Consider the following 23,554-nt stretch of genomic DNA (forward strand, 5'->3'; position numbering starts at 1 on the left):
CAAATTTCTTTTATACCCACTGCTGCTGTTTGATTGGTTTCAATAAATTGTTTGAGTTGAGGAAATAACAATTGCATTCTTTTATTTAATTGTCCTACTCTTTAGGTAAGTATTGCATGAACTTTACATTCCCATAAATGTATCAAAATGAAAAATACAAACTTAATAGTATGTGCTGTAGCAGGGCAGTTTATCTATCTAGTTTTGAGCAGAAAAATAACACAAACACATCACATGCTGATGTTTAAAACTCAGAATGTGTGGATGAAAAGAGCAACTAAATAATCTGTAAAAATGTTTGCACTTACAAGTATGAAATCAACAATGAACAAAGTCCTAGTAGAACATAGACATGCATCTCACACCACGGGCGACCATGGCTCAGTGATAGAGTGGGTCGTCCAATAATAACTGAAGGGGGGGTTCAAATCCTGCTCTAGCCAAGTCATTGGGCAAGGCACTTTACCCACATTGCCTAGTATGAATGTCGTGAGTGTGTGAGTGTTGGTCAGAGGCACCGATGGCACACTATGGCAGCCTTGCTTCTAAAAGTCTACCCCAGGGTAGCCTGTGGCTACAATAGTAGCTTACCACTACTATGTGTGGAGTGAAAGAATAATGCACATCAAAGTAAAGCACTTTGAGTGTCTATGAAAAGTGCTGTATAAAATCCAACGCATTATTAATATAAATAACGTTATTCACACAGAGTAGAAAAAGATTTACAAACCAACTCAATACAAATCGGTAAATAAAAAAAGGGATTTTGGGTTTTCTAATATAAAGGGCAAAAGCCTGCCTCTTTGCCTGCTTAATGATGAAACACTGCCTCCAAATCCAGAGTCGGCAACTCTGAAATGAGCAAGAAACGTTGTTACCATATAGTTCAGTAATATTATTACATAGGCCATTGTGTAACCACAAAGGAAGTTCTGAATACAGGTCTTGCAATGAAGCTCCGAGTTATCTCCAGCTACAGGTCCGTGGAAAAGGGGCAACAGAAAGGACCCAAGTGTGCACTCGAGAAACACAGGACTTTTATCCCGTGAGGCAAATGTGCTAACCACTACTTTACCATGCAAAGTCTCTGTATCCTAAGAAGAAACTTTGTTTTTATTTTGTTTTTTAAATATTTTGACATTGTTTTAACTCAAAAACCAGTCTATTCCACAATCTTACCCTGCAGGAAAAAATACAAAAACATTTTTAATTGTTCAGATTCGGTTTACTTTAAATGTGTTTTTCCCTCTGAACTGATAACAGTGGTAGCAATGATTTAAGATCCAGACCAGTTTTGTTTATGTTTGGCTTTGATGTATTTGATGTTTGGGATGTATTTGATAGTTAGGTTCCAACTCGGGGTTCATTTTCTTGAACCCTTTCTATCTGAAGTTCTGAACCCCATATATCTGTTTTTGTATTTGTTAAACCATATTTTGAATTTCCTAATTTCTTTGGGGTCTTTTACTAGTGTAGTTTTTTTTAAATCAAAAGCCCTGTACATTTATTAAATTAGCAAGAAATACTCACACAGCTCCCTCCCTGCCATGATCGTACGTACCAGGGTAAATTATTCACCTGTGCATTTACTCACATCTAATCTCGGGTTTTTTTTTATCATCATTACTGTTAGGAATAATAATTTCATTATATTTATTTTATAAATATTTGTTTATTTATATGTACAATAGTATCTTATCACTTCTGTGTGTGGAGTGAATGAATAATGCACTGTAAAGTGCATTATTTCAATATTAGTAAAAACAAAAACAAACATTATGACAGTGAAAAAACAAAGAGCAAAACATATACCACTCACTGTGACAGTTGCAGAGAGGAGAACAATTGACATCACTAGATTATTATCATTGAATGTTAGACTGAGTATGCTTAGGGACCGATTGCATCCAAGAGCACTTCAGACAATGGTCACCTGTGCTTCAAACAAAGAAAAATAATCTGCATTTTTCTTTTTTCTTCTTCTTTTCTTTTATAAATGGGAACGCTGGTCAAACAAAACTACAGTTATTTCAGAGTATTTTCCCCAAAATATTAGCAAAACGTTTTTTACAAAAAAAGAAGAAAGAAAATAAATCTCTTTGGGGGTGGGACAATACGTATATCACCAGTGTACCTGTCAGGGTCAATTATAATTGTAATTGTGTAATTGAAAATTCATTAAAAATATGGTAATTGTCATAGTCGTGATTACATTGTACTCGTGTTTAGATAATTGACTTTGTAATTGTAATTCCCAAATTCTATAAAAATTATCAATTATAATCTAATGCAAAATTGGGGAACCATGTTACAGTTCTATGTACAGTTCTACACATATGTAATTAATAATTATTAAAATATGTTTCACATCAACCTTTCCCACATTTTACATTTAAAAAAAATTGAAATTGAGGGTTATACTGACACAAATAAAGGCTCAGATGTTCACACCAAAAACATTAAAACCTATATTTTCATTGATTAGGAAGCCTCGCCAATAGATAGGAAAGAGATTAGATAGATATTTGTTTTGGGTGTATTTTACAGCTGATTTAGGACCAGTTATCATAAGAAATGCTTACAGAAAGTTAACACAAGAGGAAGGTTGACTTTAATTAGGTTATTTATTTCAGGTTAAGTAATGGTCATTAATTGTAAATTAAATTAATAGTTGAGTGCAAAATTTTAATTGACTTTCTGAGGATAAAAAACATCTGTGATTTCATTGTAAAAAATGCTGGTCACTGTAATCGTAATTGAAGATGGGTAATTGAAAACGTAATTGTAGCTGAAAAAATGTAATTGGTACCTGTGCACAAACTAGTGCTGGATACGTTTGAATGATGTAGCTTGGCAAGTATGCAACACAACTGTTATCATATGTTCTGGGGACTATAATATGTTTAATAGTGTGGCAACAACTACCATATACTACACAGACAGATGACACTTCTATGTGCAATATAATTTAAACTTAGGTTATATTAATTTATTTATCTTTTGGTTGAGTAATCTTATGTCCTTTCCTTGTTTTTGCACCTTTACTTATCCTGTCTTGGCTGAATTGTTGTTGTTTGTATTTGTTAATTTAATCTGAATCTGGGACATGCACAGGATTTCTGTTTTTGGCATGTGCATATGACAATAAACTTTATTCGATTCGATTAAACTTTTAGATGATTAAGTGTTTTAAGATCTTAACAGTGGATGCAATGAGTGTATTAAAATTTGAGAATGTTTCTCGTGGGCCACAGTCTACTCACCGATACCGCGTGGCACTTTAAAAAGAAAGAAGGAAAAAAAAAAAACTCGGGATGGACCGGGGAGGGGCGGGGCCTGCGGCTCAGATTTCCAATGAGGGGCTGCCTGTGTACGCGTCACCTGCGTAAATTCAACGACATATATAGCACTAGGATAAACCAAAAGTATGAGTTATAGCATATCCATGTGTTTTGTAAGTTTACTAACATAGCGGTGGGACGCCCAAGTCACTACCTCAGCATCCTTCCTAAAGAGAAGACGCTCAACAAGCCAAAGTTTCCTCAGCGGCCCGAAAAGAAAGGAGCAGCAGACATGGATGAAGATTGGCACCGTGTGTGAGTGAGCCAAATCAAGAGGCGGCGACCTTCTTAACCCGCTTAAAGAATGATAACATAGCGGGGGTTTGCTGGCGGCGTGTTTGAGTGAGAAGAGCTGAAACTGTGAGAAAGTTTGAGGCGACATAGAGAAGGGGCCGAGGCTGGAGGAGCCATGACGAGGGAGAGTCGAGACACCGAGATAACCAAGGCGGCTGGAGCCGGGGCCACAGCCGCCGTTAGAGGCAGGAAGAAGAGGAAGAACAAGGAGAACAAAACCAGGACCGTCCGCGCCAACACGCTGCTCAACGACCATCCTAATCCACACTATGCAAACAACAAGATAAAGACCACCAAATATACCCTGCTGTCATTCCTGCCCAAGAACCTTTTTGAACAGTTCCACCGCTTTGCTAATGTTTACTTTGTCTTCATCGCGCTGCTCAACTTCGTTCCGGTGGTCAACGCTTTCCAGCCCGAGCTGGCTCTGGCTCCGGTGGTTTTCATCCTTTCCGTTACCGCCATCAAAGACCTGTGGGAGGACTACAGGAGGCACAGGTCCGATACAGAGATCAATCACATGGACTGCCTGGTTTACAGCAGGTAAGACAGGCCTCACGGTCGATTCCTGGAAATCTGTCCCAACTTTTCCTAAATGTCCCTCTCCTAATGTGCCTCACACCATCTGGTTAAAAACACAAAACACACACATCTGTTTCAGTCTTGGCTCAGATCAGGCAGCCTAGGCATGGCCGAGGATCGTGGATTGTAAAAAAAACAAAACAAAAAAAAAAAACAGGATCTCATGCCTCTGGAGTTATGTACAACAACTCAAACCTTCAGGAAAAAAAACTCAAAAACATTCCTTCCCACGTGTCTGTCATAGAGATGTGAAACAGTGTTTACTTTCTTATTCTCATTGCTACACCTTTCACCACTCTCCATTATCAATCACCTGCTCACCCTTTCTGACCCTTTTTCCACTGTGTGCTCACACTGTAGTTTCTAATGAAAAGTAGCACTGTGGAACCCTTCCACAAAGCATAATTCACACCAATCAAAAGGCTCAGTGTTTTCTGCCAGCACAGATTGAAAGGGTACCTGCACTAGTCATCTATGAAACTTATAAAGTTTTAATAATAAACTTAATATATGTACATTTATTAAAACAAAACAAAAACATTAAGGGTTGTGCATCAGGGTTGGTCTCAATTATAATTGTAATTGACCATTAATTACAATTATGGCTTATAATTGGCAGTGGCTATCTGTACGGTTGCCGTATCAATATACCGACATTCTATTCTATGCAGCACCCCTCATTGGCCAGTTTAGGTCTCTTGATAGGTCAGTCATTGACCAGTCTAGGACACAAGACTAAGACTAAATCTAACCCTAAAAATGGTTGCCATATAGGGTTATAACCTAACCATAACCCTAAGACGCTACGTACGTGTACTTCGGTAAACGTACCAATAGGACCGGGGGTTGTCCATACGGCAACCGTACAAATAGACACTTTCATTATAATTGTACTTTAAAGAATCAGTTTCTGTCGTAATCGTAATTAAATTGTAAAAGAGTTTCGATAATTTACTTTGTAATTGGCATTGCCATGAAATTTTGATAAAAATTGTCAATAGAGGGTTTTCATCAAATATTGGAGGTACACAAAGCGCACACACTCAAGCAGATCTTGAACGTCGAATGAAAGCAAATGGTGAATTATTGCCGTGTTTTTGGCTGTACCAATTGGTCAGACCGTGAAAAACATTTGGAGTTTTGTAGACTGCCAAAAGTTATAACGAATCAGGGAGAACATTGTTATAGTTAAAAGTTATCAGAGGAAAAGAGGCGCTTGTGGTTAGCGAAGCCAAACCAGGATTTTACGAGGCAAAATTCTGAAAAACATCCAAATTAGTTCGGCCCATTTCTTGTCAGAAAAGTGAATTGTTGATAGCATCAGCTCTTAACTAATTTTCTAGTCTGATAATAAGAATATAATTCATATCAAGCTACTGCATGTGGTATTATTGACTTAATATAATCACATTTAATTGCCTGCTACAGTAGCAACACAGTTCTTAAAATGTAGAGGTAAAATGTGCTGTATTTCTCATTGTTTTCCAGGTAAAAGGTTTGATGTTTATGAAAAGGATGACCCAGATTGGGTAAGGGTTAAAACCAGGTAGTTGATGATATCAGGATACATAATAGACAGAAGACTCACCGGGTCGTCATTGATCCAAGACGAGGGAGCCAACTCGTATGGATCTGCACCACCAATAAACCCTAACTTTTCCAAATATTGTGCCTTTTCCTGCGAACTAAGTCCTTCCCTATATGCTTTTGCATTTATACCGCATTTTGAGGAGCTTTTCTGTGGTTTTGGACATTTATCTATCACAGTGTTGACCTTCGAGTGCCTCCAATATAGCCGTGCATCCGGGTTACTGCCCAGAATGTGAAAACTCTCTTATAATTTAACGCAAAACTGGGGAACCATGTTACAGTTCTATGTATAGTTCTACACATATATTAAACAATTATTAAAATATGTTTCATGTCAAGATTTCCCACATTTCACCAATTAAAAAAAATAATCAAAGGGTATACTGAGACAAAAAAAATCACATGCCCACATCAAAATTATTAAAATCTACATTTTCATCGATTAGGGAGCCTAACAAAGAAACCAATAGATATTAAATAAATTATGATAGTTTTTTTTTTTTTTTTGGTTTTTACTCTATTTTACAGCTCATTTACAGTAGGACTCGTTATCATAAGAGATGCTAACAGAAAGCTAACACAAGAGGAAGGTTAACTTGTTTTAGGTTATTTATTTCAGGCTTGGTAATTGTGATTAATTAATTTGTAATTGAACTTTATTAATTGATAACATAATTGTAATTGACTTTCTGTGAATAAAGAATAACTGGAATTTAATTGTAATTGGAAAAAATGCTGGTAACTGTAATCGTAATTGAAAATGGGTAATTGAAACCATAATTGTAACTGTAAAATGTAATTGCCCTAAACCCTGCTCTACACAAACTTTTTCACGTACGTTCACGTATTTCATGGTACGTTCACACCAAACGCGTTTCGGACGCTTGTGCTCATTGAATACAGAAGCTTGTCACCAGTGAATGTAAACCTGTCGCTTTCGCTGCTTTTCGATGCATTTGGTGTGAGCAAAAAAAGTTGCCTAACTAAACCACAAACACTCTTCTGATATAGCTTGCATATGGGATTCCCCTCAGAAGTTATTCTCAATTTGTCATAGTTCTGGTTAGGGATGCCCCAATTTTCACTTTTGATGCTATACCGATATTGCACCCTTGAGTATTGGTCGATATCGATCCAATATGATATCAGCATGCGTCATACATACTTTTATCACTTATTCTGTTGTGTGGAATGTTAGAAAAGGCTTGATCAAGTGATGTTAATCAAACAGAGAACAATAGTCAATAGGGATAGGCGATATTGACAAAAAAAATTATCCCGATAATTTCTAGTATTTATCACCATAATGATAAAAATCACGATAAATAAAAACTATAAATAAAAAAAAATCACAACTTAGTGTAAACAGGTTCCATACAAACACAAATAAATCAGAATACATCAACACTAGACACATTTAAAAAGGCTACAATAACTGCTGACTCAAACAGCTCATGAGCTGATATTTTATGAAATATTTGTGCATGTGGATTACTATTAGTGTTATTGTATGTAATTCATTTATTTCCTCACTTGAAATAAAATTATTAAAAAAAAAAAAAAGCACAAATAACTTCAATAGTGTTTTTACTGCTGATGAAATATAATTAAAAAATATTGCGTTTCACAAATTAGGATGAATGAATAGTGACATTATTATTTATTCTTCCATACAAGTGTTAAATCTGACCATAAACACATTGGTGGCTCTCTGTGGTTTTATGACAGTAAGACTCGTTCTTTTTACTTGGTCTATTCCTTATATGGAGTGGTTAGCATTAGCACTTTTCTCAGTCTGTGTGTCGGTGTGTTAGCTTAGCATCGTTAGCTTTAGTTGAGTTTGTAGTTCATAATCGATGCTACAGGTTCATCTCTGTTGAGACTTTGGGTGGCTCTGACGGAGGAACTTGGATTGGTTCACTTTGTTGGATGGTTATCTGGTTTTAACCAAGTAGCAGCCTGTGTTGTATCGCAGCATAGTAGCTTCAGGTAGACGAACACACACACAGACGGTGGTGTGTGCGGGGGGTGGTGGTGTTGCACACCGTGCAGAGCTTCCGTAAACAATGTTCCGCTCCAAAGAATAATAAGTTGTTGACAACAAACGGGCAGTTTTGGCACGTAGAACGCATATTTTTTTTGGACATTCTTGGCAAAATTGAGGGACAAATGGCCCGTGGCCCTCGCTAATTTCCGACATGGGATTTTATTGTTTATATCGAGGGATGACAAATTCTTACTGGTGAGAATGTTTTTGATGATAAATCGTAAACGATAAAATATCGCTCATTCCTAATAGTCAACAATTCAGGTTTACTTCAGTTATTTTATGCTGTCAGTATATGGTGGGAACAACTGAGGGCGGGGACAAAAATGGCAAAAACTTATCGGAGCGCTTATATCGGAGATTTTAGATGCAGTCTGATGAAATTTGATATTCGCTTTCTGGCTGATATCGGTCCGATATCCAATACCAATATCGGATAGGGACATCTCTAGTTCTGGTCACCACAAGAAAATCTTGAAAAAAAACTAAATACTCGGCCTGGTTTAGTCAGCTGCTTGAAAGAAGATGTTTAGCACATTGTTGCTGCAGCAGAAGAAAACTTGATTTTTCACAGCATAGGGGGATCGCGTGGCGTGTGAGCGAGCGCAACCGGCACAGATCATTTTAAAATTTGTAATTCTCTGAGGGCCAAATGTAGTAAAGTAAAGCTGAAGTTTTTTTCATTATCTTTGTTCCAGCCTTACTTTAAAGCTAAAAGTTATTTGTTGAATTGGTGATGCTGAATGTAGTAAGAGAGTCAGTCATCCTTGGTGTAGGTCCTCCACTAATAAATATTCACACACACCGTAGAGACAATAAATAACATTTCATTCAAAAGACTGTGGGATCTGCAGTAATATTGGAACAAACGCGCACTCGCACACGCATGGATGATACGCACACAGTAGAGCTTTAATCGGGCTGAAAAAAGAAGACTTGGTCCTAGAGAACAGAATGAAGCCGATGTTTCTTTAAACCCGAACACGTTTCAGCTCGATGGGATTCACGTCCGTGCACTCGCATGTAGAATGATTCGTTGAGAGTTATAAACATGACGAGCAGCTTCATGTGCACTACGTCTGGTCGAAGCTACACTGTTCATATTGGATGGTACAGCATCGGGGGCAGCTAAGTGGCTTGAGTTTAAACAACCCATGCACGCCTGGAAGTCCATTTTGTGTGCAACAACTATTACGACGGTAACCGTAATTATCGTCCAATATAAACAGTGTGCTTCAACCAGACGTAGTGTGTAGCGCATATGAAGCTGTTCGTCATGTTTTTTACTCACAACAAATCACTCGCACAGACCAGAATACAGTCTGATTGAAACGTGTCAGGGCTTAAAGAGACATTGGCTTCATTCTGGTCGAACAGGTTTAGTGTGTGTGTGTGCGCGTGTGTGTGCGTGTGCGCGTGTGTGTTGCCAACGCTTTTAATTGTCGATTTTTATTGATTTTTTTTAATTTGTTGTTGCAGCCTTAAATACGATGCCATCGACCCCTCTTAACAGTTTACAGATAACCACTGGTGGTTATTTCTCTCAAATATATATATATGCACTGAAATCAAAAATCGAAAATGAGAAAACCTAATGCAAATTATTAGTACCATTGCATTTATGGGTATAAATGTGATAACCTCTCTAAATTTAAAGCATTGCAATTATATAAATTAATATTAATGTTTCAAAGAATAAATCAAAATATAAATTTTTCACTGACGTTCCAAAAATGCACAATACAAAATAAAATAAATAAAATATGTAACTTGACCCCACTCATACTTTAAATAACATTGTACAGGCATATAACTAATGATGGTGAAATGAAGCCTCATGAGCCAATAAGCTCAATGGAGCAATGGTTATTTTTTTGATGCTTCATATGCACACAAAACCACCTAATGGCCCGATGTATTAGGGCTGGGCGATATATCGAATATACTCGATGTATCGCAGCTTGTAGTCTGTGCGGTGTTGAAAATGACCATACCGTTAAACTCGCGGACTTTTTTTTTTTTTTTTTTTTTTTTAAATATCTTAGTGGCATTATGCACAAAAGGTGCACTTAAATTTAGTGTTGTTTTGAAATGTCATCTTAATGACAACATGCACAAAAGGGCACTATTTGTTTTAAAATATTGTAGTGGCATTATGTACAAAAAGTGCACTTTAATTTTGTGTTTTGAAATGCCATGTGAGTTGCATCCTGCACTAATGTCTTGTTTTGAAATGTCTCTGTGACAATTTTGCACAGAACGTGCACTTTCTGTTGACAATTTTATGTTTGAGCCACTCACTGTTTAATAAATACAGTTATGTCAACTTTGACTTAGTTGTGATATCCCCTTTTTTGCATGAAAGTTTAAAATTGGCATATATTAATGCAGTATGATCAAGAATGTTTTAATGTAGACATATAGAATCATCATACTGGTGTGATTTTGTGCATCAAAGTGTTAATTCAAGGGTAATGCAAAATATCGAGATATATATCGTGTATCGTGACATGGCCTAAAAATATCGCGGTATTTATAAAAGGCCATATCGCCCAGCCCTACGATGTATAATTACAAACAGCTGTATCACACAGTGTGTGATTCATTAAAAAACATTTTATATCTCTTGGGACTTTCAATTACTAAAAATGTATGAATTATGTATTTCTCTATATAAATAATCACATGTAAATAGAATTAATTTTGAATTTTTCTTAGTCTATACATTTTCCCAAAGGTGGCTGCTATTGAATTTGAACCCTGTCCTTCCAGTACTCAACTGTGTAATGTTATTTTACGTTATGTTGTGATGCTGTCAAACCACCAGACAAACTCTGAACTCCTTCCCAAAGCAGTCCCGTGGTCCAGCCATGCAGCAAGGCTTCGTTTGTCATCATTTTGTCTCCTCCCCCAAATGAAGCAAGCCTCGATGTGCGCTTTGCGGATACGCCCCCTCCATTACTCGACACATGCTTTGTAGCCTCGGCACATTTCATAACATCATTATCTATAACTGATTGGGCTGCTGAAAGAAAGTTGAACTAAATATCTTCTCCAATTAAAACTTAAAGTTCTTGATGAAGAGCAGCTTCTCTGCTTTATTACAGTGACTCTGTGAGTTCTGATCTCCTTTCCTGCTCCATGTCCGTCTCCAAACATGTTCATGGAGACGCACACAGAGCTCTGTTAGCTTTGATTATGGTGTGGATAATTTCTTGTGTGCGCTGGTTGAATTCCATTCAAGTAGTGGTCTTTATAACACAGATCAAGTACAGTCTGTGAAAAGTGCGCTGACTCTGAAACCAGATTCATGCTTCTGATGTGGAGCCATGTATCAGGCTGCTGTATGGTCCGTGTTGACGGAGGCCCACAATGGACTCGCTGCAGGCACGCTCGTGGGGTATGCGCCGGCGTTCTTTGGCATGCATGGGCACAGCCCCTGCAAGGCTCCGTCCCAGTTTTCCATCCGTTGCTCTGAACCAAAACCCCACTCTCTATTGTCCCATCGGACCAATCAGGCCTCACCCCTGCTACCACAGAGGGGGAAATGGGTGAAATGCTGAGGAAATAATTTTGATCAATAAAAAATTAAAAAGAGTTTTTTTGAAAATGCTGCTCCTTTAACCAAAACAGGAAAGTGTTTTTTTTGTATAATGGTAAATTTGTAAATGGACTTGATTTATATAGCGCTTTATAACCACACTGAAGCAGTCCCAAAGCGCTTTACATATCAGCTCATTCACCCAATCACTTTCACATTCACACATCAATGGGACAGGACTGCCATGCAAGGCGCTAGTCGGCCACTGGGAGCAACTTAGGGTTCAGTGTCTTGCCCAAGGACACTTCGACACATAGTCAGGTACCGGGATCGAACCCCCAACCTCAGAAGACGACCCTCTACCACCTGATCCACGGTCGTTGTAAATGATATTCGTCATTCAAATGTGTGCAAAACACAAGTTGCAGAGGACTTGGTAACTTGTCCTGAACATTTATCATTTAATCACATTTCATGAACTGTATAATGTTTACACATTTTTTAAAACTCAAAACAACTTAATTGCTGATAGGGCTGAGCGCTGTAATATTTAATCAGTTCTTCTCTTCACTCCTTTCTTTCCTATTTCACACTGTGTGTGTGGTAGGAATTGGTCTCGCTCTGAGATTCAAACCACGTGTCAAATATCTAAATCCCTAATAACCTCAGAAAATGTTGCTTTCTCGAGACTCATTGGAGAGCTGATACAGAGTTTACTCAGGTACAAACAGTCTGAAAATCTTTCCAACTTAACACTGATTCTTACCAAATGTAATGTAAAACACCAGTCCTGTTTGCATCCATTTTCAATGTGAATTTTTCAAAAGTTGGCCAGTGTTTCAGTCCTGTGTTAGAAGTTTCTAATCTGTTTTTCTTGTGTTGGATTTCACAAACAAAATACAAACAAAATGTTTTTTAGGTTCTTTGAAAGTGCAAACAATTGTTTAACTTATTGGCAAATTACATTTTCATTTAGAGTTTAATTACAAAAATGGGTTCTTGTAAACAAACAAATACATTATATGTCTTTTTTTGGATCATGGTAAACTTAGGTTTTTATTCATTGTAGTGTTTGCATCTAAAATGCTGAAACTGTTTAATCAAATGCACAGACAAGTGAAAGCCTATTCCTACTAAGATATCTCTTTTATCAGCTTGTGGAAAACATGGGGCTATTCTCCACAGCTGCTGTTTTGGTAATTATCTATCCTTCTGAACAAAAACAACACTAACAGTCTGTAAACCAACTGTGGAAGAGAAAACATATAATGGTCAAATTTGCCTGCAGTTATTTGAAAGACCAAGTTTAGATGTTCTGCAGAGGTGAAGCTACATGGGAGATTGAGGGGGCATTGGCCACCTCTCAAACCTGATTCCACACATCACTGTCCAACCCAGGTGATTGAAAGGTCACTGCATGTTGCATCAAAATATACCTGATTAGTAGGGATGTCCCGATACAACTTTTTCACATTCGATACGATACCGATATTGCAGTCTTGTGTGTTGTCTGATACCAATATCGATTCGATATGATATCAGCATAAATTATGCATACTTTTATTACTTATTTTGTAGTGTGGAATGTTAGAAAAGGCTTGATCAAGTGACTTACTCAAACAGAGAACAATAGTTAGCAACAGTTGGTATGAAAAAAACTGACCATTTATTATTAACCAATTGGTTACTTAAATTTAACCTTCAACATAATATCTACAGTATTCTACAATAGAGTAAATACAGTATAATATAATTAATATATATCAGAGGTTTTAGATGCAGTCCGATAAAATTCAATATTTGTTTTCTGGCAAATATCGGACCAATATCCGATATCAATATTGGATTGGTACACCCCTACTGATTAGATTCAATTGGGAACACAGAAAAGGCCTGCTAAGCATCTGACAGATGTGGGTCAAGGAGACCTACTTCTTTCAATTAAGCGTTCTTGAGTAATTGTGTTTTTGTTTTAAATGATGGCAATTTGGATGTGCATCTAGGAAATATTTGGTCTTGAATGTAAACTACGCAGGAAGGCTACTGTCATGACATATAAATCAACTCCAGGAAATTCCTGCTGGAGTTGGTGAAATGTTCATGTTAATACTAAAGGTTCACTAATAAAGCCTTGTCCACCCTCAAGCCATCTATTGTTTAAGTCTGGACCCTTCACTGATAGTTAGGAAGAAATGGCTCTGGCTCACCACGACTCCAACCTGGTTAATACATTTTTGTTATGATCCTTTGGAGGAAAGTTAGTGTTGCTCCTTTACATAAAAATTATCTTTAAGCTTAAAGCTGCAGTATGTAAGTGTTTTTTTGTTGCATCATTTGGTCAAAAATCCATAATCATCTTTGAGCATATTGTATACGAAAGTGTTCTGAGTAGACAGTGAATCTCTTCTCCTTCTCATGGCCCTGTAAAATACATTTAGCAATACAGGAGCATGATGCTGGACTTCAGCTAAACAGATTTTTCTACAAACAGAGTGCTCCATGAGCTGTTTTGGGCGTTACTATTGGCTGATTGACTGAAGTCTGGCACGTTCACGTACCAGGTGCAATCGCGAATGCTCTTGCAGAAGTCCCCATCGTGGCATTAGACACAACAGTTAGCAAATCAAGTGGAAAAAGGCAGACCGAGGGAGAGAAGCAACAGAATAAAGTCACAAACATACTCGGGAGGAACTGACCGCTTTGCCCCACACACTTGTTTCAGAGGGAGAATGAGAAAAGACGGGATAAATTGCGTTCACCTAAGTGAAGCTTATTTAAGGTGGAAAGAATAGACACATTTGTCACTAGTCTCTATTGAGAAAAAAGTCACTAAGAGCATTCACAAAGACACCGGTAAGGGAGGCTAAGTTTTGGTGTCAGTTTCAAAGCGTAGCAGAGAGACGATTCTACAAACTGCAGCTTTAATTAGCCATCGTACTAAATAATTTTGAAACACTAGAACAAATAATCCGACACTGAGCTGCTTTAAACATTTGATTTAAATAAATATGTTTTCATGATCAAGTCAGAAGTTTGCTTTGGTGTAAACATCTCACTTATTGTAGATAACAAATGTAGATCACACAATTGGTTAATTCCTTTTGTCATGACATAGAACACTGTTGATGTGAGAGATTATGCTTTATTTTATGTTTATATTACACATTGGTCACTTGAGCTGCAATGTCTTTCTCACGAACTGAACTCTTCTTTTTTTTTGTTGTTTAAACCATTTCTTGACAAAAACTGGGTTTTTAGAAGTTCATAATAAAAAAAAAACATGCACATCCCTTTTTGAGGCAGTGTGCTGGATCAAAAAAGTTCAAAGATGCAATGAAAAAAAGGTCCGCACAACATCACATGACTCATGTGTGATGAAAGGCGTTCAGCCCTTAATGTCACGTTTTTTGGTGTAAATTGAAATTGGGAGCCAACCATGCAGTTGTGCGGACCTTTTTTTCATTGCATTTTTAGAAGTTCATCCAACTGAATTTGTAAGTCTCATGCCCTAGCGTCAACAAATATTTTGGCAAATTTGTAATCCAATGCAGTTTTCCAAATCTATCCATAGCAGTTTCTGTTTATACCATTACTACTTGTGAAAAGAGTTTTTCACCTGCTCTCATTCATCTCACAGCATGGAGAGACGTTATGTGGAGAAGTACTGGAAAGAGGTGCAAGTGGGAGACTTCATTAGACTGAGATGTAATGAGATCCTCCCAGCCGATGTCCTGCTGCTGAGTTCCAGCGACCCCGACCGCCTGTGCCACATCGAAACGGCCACGCTGGATGGAGAGACTAACCTCAAGCAGAGGCAGGTGGTCCGCAGCTTCTTGGATCTGGTGAGACAAATGGCCACTTCCCACTTTTGTCAGGGCACTTTTTAACTTGTAGTTCCAGGTACGTTTAGTTTTAAGATAAGATAAGAAGTCCTTCATTTGTCCCACAAAGGGGAAATGTGCAGTGTTTCAGCAGTAGACGTTTGATATTGGTACTTCACAAGGAACTTGAGGTATACTGTCACTGTTTTTTGTCATTACCACCATGTGTATGAATGTATTTTGGGATTCACGCCATTGTTGTCCAAAAGTTTGTTGGTTGTGAGATCAGAGTGCAAAGTATAACACAAGCACGCCAAAGGATTGACCATCGGAAGACTAATATGATCACCATTTACAAATTTACCAGTTCTGGACGGGATAAAATATGTAACATTTCACCAAACTCTGTTGGATCTCAGACTTCTGTCGACACTGGTCAGACTGATGTCCAACTATTTTCATACTATGCACAACATAAAGCGATAGTTTAATCACCTTATAAGTCTAAATATCAACTGAAACAAGCTGTCATCTATGCAGAGTAGGGATGTAACGATTAATCGTAAGGCAGTTAAAAATCGATTCATAGGTATCACGGTTGATATCGATTTTCTGAAAATTGAATCGCAGTACTTTTTTTTTAACTCTGACTTTCTTGTAGTTGAAGCTATCCTCAGCTTCAGGGTTAACTCCCTTGCTTCACAGCAGTCATTGAGTATGACATGGGACTCCAGTTTAATTCAACAGCTGCAACGTTTATTTTGCCAATCAATAAAAATGACATGCAGCTTATAATCGATCTGCTCTGTTCACAGATGCTCCCTCACTCCGCACACTGGTCAAGCGACTCTGGCATATAAAGTAGTCTCTCGCTGTAACGCGGTTCACCTTTCGCGGCCTCTGTGTTTCGCAGATTTTTTTTACAGTGCAATTTTGCATGCATTTTTTTTTACAGTGTATGAATGTGCATTGTGTTCTGCATCCTGATTGGCTGCTGCGTTCACACTGGATGCATCACAAAATGTCCGTTTGTCCAGATTACTTACAAAGTCAATGGATAGACGCGGCCCAGATGCGGAATCTTTCCTGTGCGGCGGTGCGTTCTCATCCGCGTGTCATTTGTTGACGATGATGTCAGGCCGTCAACACGGACACCGGTCTGTTCACCCATTCAACCATGGAGTAGAAGCTGTGTGTGACCACCTGGAGCTGTATGACATGGCCTTCATAAACCGGGACCGGACGAGGAAGGATTTGGCGTGGAGGAGAATCAGCGAGGAGGTGGTAGTGGCAGGTAAAAGTTCTCTCTGTTGAACTGAGCTAGCATAGCATTAGCCACTAATCACATCAGCTTTTTTCACTGGTGGTTTATATTTATGAGAGGAGAAAAAGGAGCGCAGCTCCTCGCTTCAGCAGGCAGTGAAACTCACCGAGTTGGATGTGTTGCTGGTGGGCGGGGCTTTGCTTCAAACGCGCATATGAAGCAAAAAGGGACATTATTTGATCCTGCGGACTCTGAAGTGCTGTATTTTTGCAATTTTTCTCCCCGACAAAACTCACAATGTCGACGTCTGTCTGAGAAAATTGTATAAATTGTGTGGGGAGGGGTTTCACAGCCTTAAAACATGTATGATAATTGTAAAAAATAAAGCTGACTAAGGATTTTGCCTATTGCAGGTTATTTTTAGGACGTAACCCCTGCGATAAACGAGGGACTACCGTATTCGCAGTTAAAGGGCCACGTACACACACACACACTCTGACACCAAATGTTATGTTCAAGTCCTGAATGGAAATCCTTCAACTCTTCCACTCCCTCACTGTCATAAAGCTGCTTTTAGGTCCAGAAACATGGTACCATTTGATTTTCCGTTAATCTGTATCAGGTTGTACCAAAGAAATTTGGTCGGTACCTAAAAAAAACCAACCTGAATTCACATGATCGGATAGTGATCGTTTTTTTTAAACTCACTGATTGGTGATCTGCCCAAAAATCCTGATCGTGTAAAGCCTACTTTTCACACAAACAAACATTAATCTGCCGTTAGTATGAGAGGGAAAATAGATGGATTTAAACTGTGGCTTAGACAAAAAATGCGGCCCATCTGCACACTACAATAATCTTATCAAATCAACCTGTTACATTGTTCTTCAATGAAGGCCTTTCAAATTAAAAGTGCGCTTTATCATTTTCACGGATTTTAATGATATTTACAAGCATTGGGAGAACTCCATGCTCTGATTTCCAATAAGCCCCCAAAATAATTACATCATGGCCCAGTCTGCCTCCTTGGCTTCAGACCGCCCTCATTGTCTTGTGGGCGTGTCAGGAACCTTGATGGGAGAATACGCGCAGGAGATGTGTGCTTTACTGCTTTACTTTAAGTGCAGACCAGAGAATAGGGCCCGATTTGCACAAATATGAGTGAAATGCTTGTACTATAGAGCCCTTTAACATAGAGCAAACATGTCAGTGGTGTGGAATGTCTTTGGAGTAAACAAGATGGATTAAACAAGGGAGCATCTCCAAAAGTTTGAATACGACAATGTCTTTGTTCAGATCAGCGAATTAAGACATTACAGCCGATCACACTAATTGAATGAAATGCAAAATAACGACCAATCTGATAAAGCCGACCAAATCTATGGAAACCCTAATGGCGACATGCAATGGCAATGAGCAAAATATTTATTCTTTGTTTAGTATTAACCACTAAAACACATAATTTTCTTTTGAATTGTAATGTGCTCTCAGGTTGCCAAACATACATGTTTTAGGGTGTGTTAACACCAGCAAATTCTGAAGCTTTTTAATTGCTTTAAGATTCATTTGTCTAGAATGTTAGCTTCATTTAGGTCAATGTGAACACATAAACAAAGTCTAGAGCACATCAGGCAAGCAAACTCTTAGAGTGTTTAGCCTCGGAGTCAAATCAAATTCACACCTTTGACAGAGAGCTGTCTGTTAGCTGCAGAGCTGCAGCACAGGTAAAGTAAAAACTACACAAAACACACCACTAAACATTAAAAACAGCTCATATGCAGATGAAAGCAATGAATAGGGACAGGTGTGTGTGGATGTTTTAGGCACCCTCTGATTTATAGAGCATTAAAAACAAGTTGGGTTTTCCTTGTGATTTTAGAGTCCACTCTGAACGCAAACTAAGCCAGCGCTAGGATCTTGAACTATACCGGTGTGAAAGCTGGCTTGAATGCCAAAAAGATAACTCATTCCCAGGATTTATGCAGAGCTGAAGGCTTCATTTTAATATTATTCCTTTCACACAATGAAATTTTATATCTGCAGCTATGTATCCAGAAGCTTCGCTTCATTGCATTTTAGTGAGTGCAGGGGCCCAGCAGGGACCTGACCCCGGGCCAGAAGGACCCGGAACGGAAGCAGCACCGAGAGCAGCGCCCCCAGGGACGACGACCACGGCCATAGCCGCCTAGGGTACCAAGGGGATGCTGCAAGTCGCCCCGCCGGCCCCCAGGCGCAGCTACCGAGCACCCCAGAGTGTGCCATATCGCCTTTCCTTGATGCCGCCCGCGCGATGAGCCTTAACAGAAGACCCACCGCCCCGCCCCGCCACGTCCGGCTGCACCCTCCTGATGTATTTGTACTCTACACGGCAGCCCAGCCATCAACAGAGGGGCCGGGCCCCCACCCGACAAGCCCAAATGTGTGAAGCTGTTTGAAGTGCTTTTAAAAAAAGGTGGATGGAGGGGAGCAGTGCTCCCCATCCATCCTATGTGTACAGTATATACTGTATGTGTATGTGGTGCAATAGCTCCGGAGGGTGGAAGTGGTGGTCCCACCCTCCGGGGGGGGGTGTGTTGAGGTGTAATTAAAATTGGAGGGATTAGTAGGGCAGCCAGAGGTGGGAATGCCGCCCCCGCGCCACTACTTAGTAGCACAGGCGGCGGCCCCCTCCACCCCTAGCCCCACCGTCCAGCCCCCCAAGGGTTGGGTATGTGAGTGTGGTGCAACAATTGGGTGAGCCAGACCAGCTGGGAGTGAGCGACGTGAAGTGTCCATGTAGGAGGCCTGTCTGGTATGAGCCCCCCCCCCCCCCCCCCCCCCCCCCCCCCACCCCTCTCCCCGGCACACAGCCAGGCACCAGCCACCAACCCCACACCAACGCCGCCAGCAGAGCGGGGTGTCTCTTGCCTTAACTGAATAATCTTTAATAATGTATAATTTCAACCATTTATTTAGCCCTTCTTGCTACAATATAAGAATAACTTTGTGTGCATGCAGCACTTCCTGTTTTTATTTATGTTTATTTTGGTAGCAGTGTCATAAAATCCGATACACATCTGGGATTTCTAATTTAGTGGGGTCTTTTTTGCAGTTTTAGGGAATGCTTTGAAAGTCCAAATCATTTTGAGTCATTAGCCTTTGATTTTGTGTTTGCAGGACTGTGAGTTTGACCCCTTCAAGTACCACAGCGTAATTGAATGTGAGAAGCCCAACAACGATTTGAACAGATTCCGAGGCTACATGTGAGTAAGCTTTCCCACACGTGACATCTACCTTATCATGAGGTTACATTACCACAACCTCCTCTGTGTTGCCTCTCACTCGATAACCCTCTTAATTTGCAGCGGGTGTTTCCCCAAGATGTATAAAGATGTGTGTCAGGTCTAGTGAAAGACTTAAGAATAGCAGGAAGGAAAGAGAGCGACTGAATTCAAAACAATGACTCATCCCCTTCGTTACCAACATTGGAGCTAATGGCGGTTTAGGTCAGTGTTTCTCAAATGGGGGTACGTGATGGCACTAAAGGGGGTGCTAGACAGAAAGAGAGAAGAAATTGAACAAATTAAAGCATTAAAAATGTGTTTATAATGGTTATCTTTAGTTAAAAATTCTAAATATTATCAGCAATTCACAAAATGACAACAGAAACACAAAATAGGATGATATTAAATAATGAGTAATAAAAAGAACAGACAAACAACAGAATACACAAAATTACCCAAAAACACATACACACTGAGAGAGAATACTTTAATTAATATCAACAACACACAAAAATGACAACAAAGACGCATAAGTGAGAGAAAAATACACAAGATTACTACAAAATACACAAAAATAACAGAACGACATTAGAAACAATCAAACAACACCAAAAACACACACACTGAGAGAGAATAATTTAATTGATATCAATAACTCACCAAAACATCAACAAAAAACACAAAATATGAGAAAAATATACTAAATAATAAAACAGACAAAAACCGCGTTCGGTGTGAAAGCACCTTTAGTCCCACACCAGGCGGGAGATGACCATAAATGATAAAAACTATAGAAATAAATATATTTAATAATACATTCCACTTGTTTACAAAATCAGATTCTTTAAAATGTGTGTTATCATTGATTCCATCATTATGCTCTATAGGTGTTTTTTCACAGGATTCTGAGCAAAATGTGGTACTTCGACATAAGGGCGTACTTGCATTCAAAAGTAAGAAAAAGGGGGTACTTGAGCCAAAAAGGTTTGAGAACCACTGGTTTTGGTTGTTGACTAATCACTGAGGAATGGTTTGTCCATCCATCATTTGCCAATCCTGCTCACGGTTCAGCGGGCTGCCAACTTTGGTCGTTTAGTCGACTAATCGGTTGATGCCGTCGTGGTCGACCAAGATTTTCATTGGTCAACCAGCAATGGTATCAGTTTCAATACCGTTTAAAAAAAAATGCTGGGGTCTCTCCGGGTGGTGCCAGCCTGGCGGGGCGTGGGGGTGCCTCTTCCCTTCGGGTGTGGCTTGGTGCTTGTCTCGTCTCCTGGTTGCCTTGGGGGCGCTCCCCGCGGTGTGCGGGTCCAGGGTGCTATAATAAATAAAGTTAGAATTTATATGGTTGAAATTGAAAAAATAATCATTCAGTTTCCTTTGCACATCAATATATGTTTAACTAATATACTGTAAATAATCAACAAATCCACTGTCTTTTTTAAACTATTTGACAGTAATGCTTCTTTGTCCAACATAATAAACCATAGAGGATAAAATAAAATAAAACAAACAGGAACTGATTCATTGAGGAAACTATATTTGTATGCATTTTCTGGGTGATGTCACTGGTGTTTTATGAGATTGGATGTGATCCCTCCTTTGTATGTATATAATTTGTAAATATTGTTTGCACATTGTAAATAAAAAAAAAAGATCAGTGCGGGAAAAAAACAAAAAAAAGTGTTCCCTCCTTTGGCTCCTATAGGTTGGTGGCAGTGACTGCACAGTGGATCTCCTATTGCTGTACCGTCTCTGCCTCATTTAAAGCCAAAATAGCTCCAAATGGGACTTTTGGAGTTTGGTTTTTTGAGCAAAATTTGTGATGCCACTGACAACGACGCCACCGTGGCAGACTTGCCGCTTGTGCCCGGTGCTTCTGCCATGTGTTGTTTCGTATTTGTGACTGTAAGCCGTGCAGGTGTCCTGGCGAGACAGAACTATAGCTTGTTGTTTGTTTTGAAGCAAGTTTCTGTCGAAGCGGAGCTGTCTTCAGTTCCTTCATGCTGGCAGAAACACACGAACAGCTAATCAGCTAACAGAAGGGCTGACACAGCGTGCGGAAACAGCCTATCATATCACCAGTAACAGGCAAACAGCCAATCATTCAGCAGCCGTGGAGTTCGGGTGCCATCTTGGTATGTTTTGAAGTGAGTAGCGTGCAGTGAGCTTAGACTGTGCAGTGAGAAGCCGGGAGGAAAGTAGAGACAACCGCTATGTAGCGGAAACTGGTACCAGTAGTATCGTATTCCACGTACCGTCGTGTAGAATTTCTAGTATATTAGGAACCGTTACAATTTGGCACCGCGGGGTACCCTGGGTATAGTGAGTATTGTGCAACTATACCTTAGACTGGATTCCCTATGTAGAATACAGTTTAACACTAGGAAAAAACCACTTCAGTGACAAAAATCAAACAAAAACACAGTCACGAAACATAGCATGTGGGGGAGGGTAGTGGATCTTGGGCAGGGATGTAGGAGACGGGGGCTAGTGGAGAGGGGATATTTAGCCACTGGGGGACGCGAGCATGCAGCCTCTGGACGCTCTTCCAGACACCTTCCCTGAGTGGAGGGGAGGGGGGACGGGTGGAAGATCAGTGAAGGCGTAGACAAAATAAACTTTGCTTTCCCTCTGATAATGTCGGATGTTATGATTCAGAAGACGAGAGTCCAGATGGCATTAGAGAGAGGAGGGGGGAAGCAGGAGGACGGAGTGTCAGATCTGTAAACATCCATGGTGAGATAGGGACACAACCTTGAGCTGGCATGGAGGGGGAGGCCAATTGGTGATAACGGTTTGTTTTCATTACAGGCTAGCATTCTTTCAGTAGCCTTGGTGTCTCTGACCACAGTAAATCCAATATGTGGTTTCAAACAGCAGTTGGCCAAGCATACATCCTCTTCATCCTTTCCAAGATCGATTCGATTCCACGCAAACGCTCCAAAGTAGCCTCTTGCTCACTTTTGAGTTTGTTCATCGTGATAGTCTGAGAGTTCATTGCTCTGCCCCGTTATTCAGAGATGACTGGCAGCCTTCCCAAAACAGCTGCCAACTTAGTACAGACTTTACAATAGATCAGATAGCTGCCAGCTCCAATTAACAGCATCCCTGCTACTATGATTTCAATCATGTAAATGTCCTCAACGGAATGTAAAGACAGACACGCGACCTTCCACGAGTCCATCGTGTATCCGGCTCCAAACGTTCCATCCGGACACGCAGGCTCACCTTGGCCTGGTTTTCTCATAGAGAAAATTTAATCAATAGCATTAAGTGACCAGCTAACCATTTCCGTAGTTTTGGGTTTTGGATAAATGCAGAGAGTCTTCTATTAGCTTCACAAGACCGCAGACAAAACAAGCAGTGAGGACAGATAGGGAAGAGAGCAGGAGGAAGAAAAAATGTGACCGCCTTCACCAAGAAGCAGAAGAGAAAAAGGCTGAAATGTTATCTTATGTTGAAAGCATCACCCCATCAAGAGTTAGCAAAATAATTCAACAGGGCTGATATCAGATATTTAGGGCAGATACCGATGCTGATATTGGTATTTTTAAATGACTGATATCCAATATTAAAATTACAATTTCAAATAAAATTGCAATGTACAACATGAGCAGTTAATTGGGACAGCAAAAAAAGGATTTTACATGTTCAGACATAAGATATAGAAGTCTGTTGACACTGGAAAAGTATTTGGAGCACTTTCTTCTTATTATTATTATTACTTTTCTGTCTTTCCTTTTTTTATTAGACAATTGACATGTACAGGTATTGCTGGTTGGTGATTGATTTATTTTATTTATTTTTT

The 23,554-nt window shown here is 39.5% G+C and overlaps 1 protein-coding gene across 1 annotated transcript in view; it reads left to right on the top strand.

Moving 5' to 3' along the window:
- The first annotated feature begins 3,390 nt into the window (after positions 1-3,390).
- The window catches only part of atp10a (ATPase phospholipid transporting 10A), a 74,693-nt gene continuing 54,529 nt past the window's right edge, over positions 3,391-23,554 (top strand). Inside the window, exons 1-3 of the mRNA XM_028445096.1 lie at positions 3,391-4,178; positions 15,033-15,237; positions 19,637-19,722. Of these exons, the coding sequence (XP_028300897.1) occupies positions 3,751-4,178; positions 15,033-15,237; positions 19,637-19,722 (719 nt within the window). The 5' untranslated portion in view covers positions 3,391-3,750. The remainder of the gene's footprint in view (positions 4,179-15,032; positions 15,238-19,636; positions 19,723-23,554) is intronic.

Source organism: Gouania willdenowi, chromosome 4 (genome assembly GCF_900634775.1).
Source record: "Gouania willdenowi chromosome 4, fGouWil2.1, whole genome shotgun sequence".
NCBI classification, from domain to species: domain Eukaryota; kingdom Metazoa; phylum Chordata; class Actinopteri; order Blenniiformes; family Gobiesocidae; genus Gouania; species Gouania willdenowi.